The 11682-nt window shown below is 37.1% G+C and overlaps 1 protein-coding gene across 1 annotated transcript; it reads right to left on the bottom strand.

Annotated features, from left to right (window-relative positions):
• Positions 1-10149: 10149 nt before the first annotated feature.
• On the bottom strand, positions 10150-11386 carry LOC116181987 (forkhead box protein L2-like; the record flags this gene model as incomplete). The annotated part of the gene is made up of 2 exons (XM_031502447.1): positions 10150-10622; positions 10679-11386. Coding segments are annotated over 2 exons (764 nt in total), but the record flags the coding sequence as incomplete, so codon positions are not given.
• Positions 11387-11682: the final 296 nt, after the last annotated feature.

The following is an 11682-nucleotide window of genomic DNA, read 5'->3' as shown; positions in this document are numbered from 1 at the left end:
TATTTGTTATAAGTTTATTTTAATTTATTAAATGTGAGCCTCCATTTTTCTTTCTATTGATACATTGTACACTAGAAAATTACAGCAAGTGATGAAAATCTAATATGAAGGCTTTTGTAGAAAATTAAACAATATGGAAATTTAAATAGGTAGGTATACCTACGGAAAGTCACTGCAATCTGTACATTTGGATTTATTTCATTTTCGAGGGAAAGCAAGGAAAACATGGAAGGATACAACATGGAGAATCAGCTGAAGATTTAAACTTACCAATAAGGCGTAAATCCGCTGGTAGCCTGAAGTAAAACATTGTATTTTGTTGGGTTTGATTATCACGAGGCCCATACAAGAATGGCATCATAATGTGTCATAAACAATGTAAAATTTTATCAGGTTTGAAGTTAATAAAAATTGTGACTTTTGAAGTAGGTCACAGGATCCCGAATTTATTTTTATTGTCACGCCGCGCCGTTAGTTCATAAACGCTGCACCAAGGAAATAAACTCGCTGTGAAACATACTTGCAAAATAAAACTTACATGGCATGTCTATAAAACATACATGCGTACATATTATTTGTTTGCGTCCATATGTTAAAAGTGTTTTAAGCCCTCACTTTATAAGATGTAGTATTAGCAGCTGAAGTCTTCGCCGCCGCCGCCGCCGTCCGGATACCGACACTTTATGAACGACTTCCACCCTTTTTAACACTTGCGCCACTTCTCACACCTCCCCTAAAATGTTTGCACAAACTGGTCATTAAATATTTAGAGATCCCGTTATTTATGTTCACCTACAAATAACCCTTAGATAGTTGTTGTTGCGAGTAAATATATCAATGTCGTATAAAGAGTGTTAATGGGCCACTTGAGATCAGTCGTGTGTTTTTTTACCCGGGTTATCTAATTTATTTCTCTGTTCGAATTAACAAGTAGGAAGTAAACACCTAAGATTTCGTTCGTTTATGTATCTACTGATCGATCTCGTCTCATACGTTCTTCATTTCAAGTACCTACAGCAGGTACCTTTATCGATGATTTTTCGACAGAAAATTATTAGTCATCCTTGAAAGACGAAAATAAATGTGTTTCAAACTTGTTTTCAAAAAGTCCATATTAACAATCGCTTTGACATGATGCCCAAATTGCCCTATTGTACAGGGTGAGTCAACGATTGCGCGGAGTAACTTAATGCCTTGAAGATAAGATTTTTCGATAGAGTGCTTTTGTATTATGATAGGTATGGTTGAATATTCTCCACACATTTTAAAAATATTTGGAATTATACAGGATGCGCCCACAAAGTAGGGCGCCCAAATGGTACATTTTTTTAAAGAGAACCCCCTCTCAATGGCGGATTTGCATATAGGCACACTAGGCACGTGCCTAGGGGCGGCATCTTTAGAGGGCGGTATTTTTTGCACTATATTTATTTTAGGTAACATTTTTAAGTTTTAAAATAAGTCCCCTAACAAGTTACGAATGGTAATTAAAATTATGAAATAAATTGGAATTGGTTTGGTAGATAGTTTAAACCCTGGTTTAAACAAACTGTAACTGTCAGAACGATAATCGACAATGCAAGTTTTGACGTGTGTGAAAATTTAATCTTAGGTATACTGTATTTCTTTTCATATTAGTTTTAAAAATATCATGTTAAAATTTGATTTTTATTTTAAAATTCATTGCAATTAAAATATTATTTTGGGGGTGTGCCTAGGGGCGCAAAAAATTTAAATCCGCCACTGCCCCCTCTATTTGAATGCATTTTTTAATTCTACGTGTAATTGTGTGTCTTTCTTATTATATGGTTAATATCCGAAAAGCTAATAGTTTTAATAAAAATTAGGCATTTGCAAGCGTCATTGTCAAAATTATTACTTAAATTTTGATTCCAGGTTTTATATCTTTTATCCTGGGTTAAGTAAAAATCAAATACGTACATCTACTATACAACATTACATAAATAGCTTATAGGGTGTTTTTTTGGTAGGCCCACAGTTGCAGAACTTCATATTAAAAAATCTCACTTTTTTTTAATGGAACACCCTGTATATTTTTCTGTCATCATTTAGCTCCTCCAAAAACCTTCAACTTTTGATAATAATGTCCTATACCTATCTCTGATAATTTTCGAAATATCTTGGTTTTCCTGGGTTTTATATTCTAATCTTAAATTAGTTATATGTAATTTACATAATAGTTAGGTGGCAAAAAAGGCAATTTTTATCTATCTCGTCCAAAACGAAAAACTATATAAAATGCGCTTTCGTCGTCCGTACATGTACCTACCTAGACTTTTTAACTTGTCGTAAATAAGATTTTCTTAAAAATTTAGATTTAAGTTATACTTACCCTCATTTTCAAAGTTGCTCCTGTACTGCAGCACTTGCGCATGAGAAAATTCTGGGACCGCGGGAATATTTGGAATGGGGCAGGGCACCGTCTAATTTTAGCTGTTTGGCCTGGTGTGCGAGGTCATTTTTTTTTCAATTGGGCCCTGGATAGGATATTATATGTTGGTGCTCTCCCGGGGCTAATGGTGCCGGCAGTCTTGGATAACCACGTTTTATTTTCGTAGTAAGGTTGGACCATCCCATATTGTGATAGGAGGTTGGTCCATTGGGAGTTTCATTGATCGCGTTGGTTATTTCGCTCGTGAGAATTTCACACGCTGTTCTCTGAGGCGAGATTGTAATATTAAAAATTGGTATGCGAGGGAGGATTCGACCTTCGATTTTTAAACTAACCCATAGAACACAGTAAACACAGAATAAATTGCTCTAAAGCGCGTTGGAGAGTTACATTCGGCAATGGTAGTATACAGGGTGGTGACTTGCGTAACGCATCACAGGGATTTCAATGTAAAATTCATAATATGCGATTATTGGCTCCCCAAATTATTTTAAAGCAAAAATGTATTAAGGCTTTTTGTAGAAAAAATGTTGTATGTCAATCAACGATACTATAGTTTCCAATTTTTTACATAATAAAGACGGAAAATTGGAAAAATTATATCCCCCATCTTTTTCAATAATCTGTGATGCCTTGGAATTTTATAATACAAAACTACGCCAATATCCGTTAAGCCATGGAATGTCTGCTATAAAACAAATCAAATTCTATCAAAAAGTATTATATTTAGAACAGCGAATTCAACATAAAAAAAGACCACATTACTAAAAACGGTTTCCTAATATGACAATTTACAATAAATGTTCGAATAAGTCACCATTAACTGCAAGACAGTAACCAAGTCGATCATAAAATCCATTTCGAACTGCTGCTAATTGATAACTGGATATCTTTTTGTTTTAGAAAATTCCATGGCATCGCAGATTATTGAAAAAGATGCGGGTTTTATTTTTCCAATTTTCCGTCTTCATATGAACAAAATTGAAAACGAATACCTACGGTTGATTAGCGTAAAAAATTTTTTTCTACAAAAAACTATGATGCGTTACGCAAGTCACCACTTCACCCTTCTGAAAAATTTTCTCGAAATCTGCGGAGTAGGCCTCCATGGCGGCGATACCTCATTCGAACCAAATTTCTGCCCAGTGAGTGACTTTTTCAAGTTTGGAAATCGCACGGCGTCAAATCTGGAGAATACGGTAGATGGGGCGGCCCAATTTGGCCGTGGCGACGGTGCAAGTGTCATGCTGGAAGAGTACTTTTTTCTTCGCCAAATGGGATCGTTTTTTCTGCAATTCGCCATCGAACTGCGCCACACGGCTGGCAATGATGGTGGATTTTGGGCGGCGTGCTCTCCCATTGTCTTTGCATCTCAGGCATAGTGTGTTCTCGATGGCGTTGCAGTCAAGTATCCAGATACGTTGGGCGCAAATTCTAGAGGAAGACATCTTGCCCAACTCAAGTGTCAATTTCCTTCAGTGGGGTTTCGCTTAATCAATTCAGCCTCCACCCTTAAAAGAATAGGTAAAAATAAGAAATAAAATACTTTATTGATTTTACGAAACGGTTCTCGTTTCTTATGAATGATGCTCGCTGAAAGATAAATACACTCATTGAATAAATACACTTTAGTAAATGAACAATTAGAAAGGAATGATGTAATTCCTGAAAGGGTTAATGTCATACACCCACTTTTAATTACATAAATTTTTATTCAAAACCTAGAAGGGAGACGCCATTGGTATTTTAAGTAAATAGGTATTTAAAATTATTTAAAATCGTAACAGAGGAAATCATAAAACACCGTTCCGTTTGAAACTCCAGTAAAGCACGAGCGTCGTATTGGTATGCGTCGTCGGATGACGGGCGCAGCGTTCTTATCTTAAAACAACTGGAGCTATATAAGATCAGTTGCATTAAAAATCCTGCGACCTGCATTTCTTGTCGAAAAGCCGCCGTCTTCAGATCTACGTCAGGATGTCCAAGATTTACATTTTCACCTAAAAGGGATTCCAAAGGGAAGATTCGACATCGTCAGCACCGTAATAACCAGAGCAAATCTTCTGGTGGTAAAAAAAAGTATAACGGGTGACCGTCGACGAACGAGTCACGCTACACCAGTTTCGGAATAGAACAAAATATTGTTTGACAATAACAATGTTAGTTTTACTTAAGGAATAATTTCCTTATCAAAATTGTGCTTTTGTAGCTCTTTTGCTTCATGGAATCCGCTTAGCTATAAATATTACGTAGTATTTTGGCCATAAGAATTTGTTTATTGGGGATTAATATCCAATATTAAATTTATTTGAGTGCGTGAACGAATGTGTTCCAGTTGCCGCACTCTTCGTCAACTAATGCGTATTTGCTGTATTTAAGAAAATAAGAGACATTTTGTTAGTAAATGTACCAAAACTACTAATTACCAAAATATAGAATTTCAATGCAATTCAAACCGTTCTTCCTTGGACCAAGAGCAACCTATAGGTTTTTTCCATCAAGATTCAATGCAATGGTTAGTTTACCAAACAGAAATATTGTAGTTCAATGCCTCCCACAAAATACGACATTCTAATGCAATTTTCGAAACAGGAACACAAGCGTGAATTACCATCCGCTATAATTTTTCAGGTGTAAAACTGTGGTAACTGTTTTCATTGGCCAAAATTGAGTAGGAGTGGCTACATGTTAACCTCACTCAGAAAATTAGATCATCACAGCTCTCACGTTTAAGCAATAATTAACACCGATTTATTTCAGTTTTTGTTTGGACAGTTTTATTGAAGTGAAGTGCAAATGTTGTTATAGCCTGCCAATTTGCATTCCTCCATGTGATCTGTTACACGTACCTACTACATACTAGCTGGCAATTGGTTATACAGAGCTCTGAATATGAATTATGTATACAAAAATAAGACGAAACTATGGAAAGAGACTGCGAAAAATTGATTTTCTACTTTGTTTTCCAATATTCAAAATGAACAAATATCCTTTCTTTTATTTTGTTAATCCATACCAAAGCACAGGAAAGGGTGAAGCATTAGTAGCTATAAATGGTTGCAATAGAATTCCTTTATTCAAAATGTACGCTATTCACACGCTGCACTTACCTACTATGGCACATACGGTAACAGTATCGTCAACAACAAGAGGAACTTGCAATTCCCTTTATATTTCCAATTTTATATTTCCCGTAGTACCCTCATGGTAAACTTTGAAAAACGATAATCAAGTCTTCGTTAATTCTGGGGAGGGGGGGGGTATTCCACGCCCCCTACACTCTTCAGTACTAACTTCTTCCACAAGGCTGCCCAGCCTTCAAGGTTATTGAGTCGTTCTTTTTGTTGAGGATACTGGTTGGCTGGAGAGTACTCCAAAGCGGTTTCAGCGAATGTACTAAGCTAAAGCTTGGAATCTTTCCGTAGTTTTCTCTTCTGCTCCGACGAGATTCAACCACATGAACTAGAACTCGACCATTTATACACACTAATTTCAATGTAAACCAATTAGGATTAGCGCAATTTGGTAGGCGTATTTAGTAGAAATTGAGAACGTAAGACTGAAGTAGAGATTTTTCGGGCAGTCTGTTTTATTTATTTAATTATTATCCCTCTCTTGTTCAGGGCCCTCACCAGGCTTGCGCCCAATTACACAGTGAGCCGCATAATGCTTTTTAGAGGTGCCTCTGCAGAAGGTCTTAAGTTGTTCTATAATACTCCGGTATTTACCTTGCGAATTAGGAAAACTGCAGGAAAACCTAATTCGAAGTAACCGGCAGAATGCTCGAAACTGGTCTAAGGTCCCATCTCTGCCACAGATGAAAAATTCACCTCAACCCAGGTTCGACCACCCGACCTCCGGATTTATAGTACAACGGTCTAACACTGAACCATACAGCCGGACTTTTTCCTTATGAAAAAGTAGTCAAAAACACCCAAAGAGGCCAGTGAAAACCGTTTTCAAAATCTCGTTCCTAACCTCAAATATTGGGTGGAAAAGATAAAGCAAAAACGAGAAGAAACGATTGTAGCCAACATTCCAAAAATCTCGATGAACATGGAAGAGTAGTCATAGGGAATAAAGAACTAATGGCCGTTTGCACCGACAAATTTAAGCGGAGCTTAGCTTAAAATCCATGGCATCAATTATTGAGACAATGGTTGCCATGGATTTTAAGCTAAGCGCCGCTTAAATTTGTTGGTGCAAAACTGCAGACGGTCATAAGGCGGATGCGACGTAATTTTTCCCGGAATTATGACGTGTTTTGTTGTAAAACATTCGACCAGACTTACGAACACTCGGGTTTTCTATATAAGCAAATCGAATTGCGTTTCAGGACAGTTCCAATTTCGATGCGCTTGTGTTATGTTATAAATATGTGATTAATAAATAATATTTTAGCTGTTATAAATCAATTCGTTTTAAAACTAAGAATTATTGACAAATTTGGTTTGACGGAGATGTTTTCTTATTTTAACACATTAGGAAAGTCATAAATTATCAACTTCAGGAATGGCTTTCAGCTTCCTGACTCAGCCATGCAGGAATAACACGATAGTACAAATATAAACCCTAAAGTTCTACCACAGATCTACACATACACAGATTGCTAACCTTATGCATTTTTTGGGAAACAAATTTAGGTATACTTAAAAGCGCCCTCTATTGCGGAGCAGTATAAACATGTATCGTTTAAAACTGTAATATGACGCTTATGGATTTATGCGTTAGATGTCGCTGAAACAAAATTAAAGCGCTAAAGTTTGCACAATTCGAATTCCTTAATATTCGTATTATTACAGTAATATGATATGAGGTACGTTGAGCCATAATTGTTTAATTTAACACTGGAGCTACTCATTCGTCGTAAGGAAGTTATTAAAAGCGGGTCCCTGTGGTCACAGATACACACGAACATAGGGCAGGTTCTTAAAGAATTGTGAAGGTTTTTTGAAGTTGGCGGACACTATTTGCGGCTTTAAAGGTCTTGACAGATTGCTAACCGCAAAGGCATACTTACAAACTATGTATATCTCTGCCATCATTAACGTTACACTCTTTACCACGCCGATAAGATATAAGATAGGGAGGTTATTTTCGAAAAGTTGATAGTTTTCGAGTTGTAAGCACAAAACTGCTAAAAAAATATCTTATTCAACTTTTTTTGTATTGTTTTCAATGTTGCGTCATGAAATTTTGTTAGCAAACCTCAGATTCGGATTCAGCACCCCAAAAATCATATAGAATCAAAGAAATCAAAACTACCCCACAACCTTCCTGGTAAAAATACAATTAAACTGGATTATATGCACACTTTACCGCTTTAAATTGTTTGCAGCGACATCTAATGCGTAAATCCATAAGCGTCATATTACAGTTTTAAACGGTACATGATTATACTGCTCCGCAATAGAGGGCGCTTTTAAGTATACCTAAATTTGTTTCCCAAAAAATGTATAAGGTTAGCAATCTGTGTATGTGTAGATCTGTGGTTCTACCAAGCGCGGATTCAGTTTCTACAAAAGGGGGGAGTTGCATGCAGTAATAGTACATTATACAGAGTGAGCAACAAAGATTGAAGCGTGCCGCTTCAGCTAAATTGGCAATGTGCCGCTCATAGCATATGCTGATTTGATACAAGATACGAAATACGAATAGACGCACGTCACTGTGACAGCGCAGAACGTCATTTTCGTATACAACTCCATACAAAGAAGGTAGTTTTGATATTAATAGGAACAAGCGGTGATGACGCACGCTTCAATCATTGTTGCTCACACTGTATATCAAGGTAGAGAAGTCCACTATTATTGCCTGAGCACCAAGATTACATCTCGAGGCGCTTGCGCCGGGGGGTGTAGGGTGCGAAGGCAATAATAGACTTCTCTACCGTGGTATATATACTATTTTTTTCACTACTAGCACTTGAAATCCTCTAAATTAACATATTATATTGATAAGAGAGTTAACGGTTGGACAGAATTGTTTGTTTCTTAATTTAACATGTCAATCAAGTACGTGGAAGTACAAGTCAAACGGGCCGTATTTTGTTCTGTCATTGAGATTTTTCAAAGAGTAATTTCGTTCGAATTTTTTCAAAATGTGATAATTTTAGGTATGTAATTTCTCTGGAAATTGTGAATGGTGGCAATTATTCGTTTTAGAGAACTTGTCTAAACGTTCATTGAGCGAAATTTCGGGTTGTGTTTTCTAAAAGTGACAGCGTGACAGTTCTCATTATTGACTACTAGTTAATAATAAAAAACTATTAACCACTTTGAACAAATGCCGAGAAAGCCTACTTTACAAGTGGAAAAAAGGTTAATAATCATGTCATCAGACGCTAGTAGTGAAAAAAAAATATGACGGACGTCATAGTGAAAATTTCGTCCAACACGGACATGCGCACAAAATGCATTTTCTTCGGAAAAGGGGCGGGGTTGCAACCGGCAACCCCTTACCTGAATCCGCGCTTGAGTTCTACGATATGCCGTTGCCGAGATCGATTTATAAAAGGCGCCCGAACAGCCGGAAGGTAGTGTAACAATAATCCAAAAATATTTGTAACGGTTCCGGTTAGGGTTTGGGTTTTACAAAATAATAGAGGTTTCGGTTCCAAATTTTGTTCGGCTCATAACAGCTTTTTTCGGTTCCAAACAGGGGAGGGATCCAGACTCATTAGAAATAACGGTTTCGTTTCATATTTACATCAGAAACTAATTTTTCTGAAGTTATAGCTTTTATTATTTCCTTGTAATACTTACACAACCGTACTAGAAAGAATTACGGTTTCGGTTCTGACAAAATAAACAATTTCGGTACGTTTTTAGTCTATTTTTTCGGTCCGGCCTTGATCCCTGCATATGCCCACTGCCTTAAACAAACATACAAGATTCTAACCTAACCTGCCAAAAAATAGAATAAGGTGATGTCGATTTTCGGCGTGGATACCTAGTTCCTTTGAATTAAACATGAAAATTGTTTGGCTAAAATTGGCTAAAAGGCAGTGGTCCACTAAAAATAATATTCACTGTCATGTAGATATTCTGTATCAATAATTTATTATAAATAGTTTAGATTTGCTAACTTTACACTCTAAAATTTACGTAACAAAAACTGGACTCATCATCTTGTTTACCTTATTGTTGTCCAACATTTTAGGTGAGTATGATTACATGAATGAGAAAAGGACAAAAACTATGTTAGTATGCCTTATGCTAATCAAATCACCTATCCACAATGTTTTTAAGAAAAAGACGGAATGAACAGGAGACTCCAATTTTGTCGCAGACCAAGTGACCGTCCCTAACGTTCGTAATGCTTCTATTTCTCATTAGGTCAAATTTTTGAATTTTTTTTTTTGCATTCGTAAGTGAACACAGTGAATTAGAGACGCAGTTTTATCGATCCACCTAAAAACAACTAAAGTCATTTGCACCAAAGATCACCTTTACGTCACTCGTTTTGTTTGGTAAACAATTTCAAACGAGTTCTTTATTGTCTATCATATACCAAAACACGAGCAAGAACGAAGAAATAATTTAGGTAACATATTGGGAACTTGGTTCACAAACAAGTTACATAAAGATCATCTTTGTTCCAAACGACTGTATGGTGAATGGATCAAAATGACTGATCGGGCGAAAACTTACTACCTACTTACTCGTCTTGCTCCCTGAAATAAACAACGATTTAAAAGTACACGTTTAGTACATCTACTACAGCCAAAACTACAGGAAAAAGGCATGGGGTTATTGTAAGCGAAATAAAATAAAAACAGTTTTTAGGTACATGCTTTAATGAAAGAAGTTAAAAATACAAATCTAAGGACAGGTAACATGTAATTATATTTCTAATCAAATACTGATGAAAGCGTATCTACAGGTGTCTTTAAAATTCTTCTTCTAACAGAAACAATTAAAAGTAATAGTGTAAATGATAACGAAAGTAATATACATTAAAATAGTGTTATCTAGCGACATCAGTGCGTTCGCGTAGAGAATGAATTATAAGGATAAACAAAGAACAGTTAAGAAAACTTGGACGGACGACATTAATCAACATATATAAAAAAGTTCTTCGTGTATCACTGCCAGGTCGCAGTTGAATGCATAGTCCTGCGTGAAGGTGTTTGGGAGCAGGAAGATAGCGACTCACATGAAACACTTGGGAAATGTAGGACTAGTTGGTTCTTCTTTGATTGTCACCACTGTAAAAGTAGCTGGGGATCAGCGGGAGGCGAGGTGTGGGGACCAGAGTACTCACTATCGGGCGGCCAGTAAGACGGATAACGGGAACTGTCTTGGCGAACACCACAAGCACTAAATGCGGGGGAAGGGTATCCTTGCTGCGTGTACGACGGAGTGGAACAGCTTGAGTAGGCTATCTGAGACTGTCCGAGCCACGATGCGGTATCGTACCGCGAGTACGGCGGAGGATAAGTTGGTGGTGTGAATATATTACGCGCCAGTGGCAACCCGTGCTGACCCAAAGGATCGCCAAAGAACGCCTTTGCGTACGGTTGAGCGGATCTGTAGGGGCGTTTCATTCGTCTACGTCGGCGATAATTTCCATTTTCGAACATATCTTCGCATTGGGGATCCAACGTCCAGTAGTTCCCTTTACGTTCGCCTCCACCTTCACGCGGAACTTTAACGAAGCATTCGTTTAAGGACAAATTGTGACGGATGGAATTTTGCCAGCCTTTTTTATTGCGTTCGAAATAAGGAAACTTTGCAGTGATGTACGTATATATTTCTGATAGGGTGGCCCGTTTCGCATTTGAGTTTTGAATTGCCATCGTGATTAGCGCTACATACGAGTACGGAGGTTTTCCTTGCGCGTTTGCACTGGTGGAAGAGGGTTGAGGAGACTGTCTACTACTGGTTGTTCGAGATTCATCTGCTGAGGATTCAGATATTTGCGGCTGAGGTGTGCTCGTCGGACTGTAGGTGGACACTGATGAAGAATTTACTGAAACAAAAGAAAACTGTTAGAGTGGTCAGGAACGAGAAAAGTTCCACCGAAAACAATATTTCATTTCAAACAATTGCCATCAGACATGAATAGTCGTTTTCGGTAGATCATGCAAAAAATAATAATTGTCAAAGTCGTTTTTCACCCTGTAGATACAGAATCGCTGGAAAATATTTTCAAGTTTTAAAAATGAGCAACAGAGGGCGTAGCTGCTATCTTAAATTTTAACATTGTATTTTCTTTAAATTTCGCATAATAAACTAAACATTCTTTTTTCACATTTTTAAAGAGAA

This window comes from Photinus pyralis, unplaced genomic scaffold (genome assembly GCF_008802855.1).
Source record: "Photinus pyralis isolate 1611_PpyrPB1 unplaced genomic scaffold, Ppyr1.3 Ppyr1.4_unclustered_Scaffold3126, whole genome shotgun sequence".
Taxonomy (NCBI): Eukaryota; Metazoa; Arthropoda; class Insecta; order Coleoptera; family Lampyridae; genus Photinus; species Photinus pyralis.
This window is presented reverse-complemented; position numbering and strand designations above follow the sequence as displayed.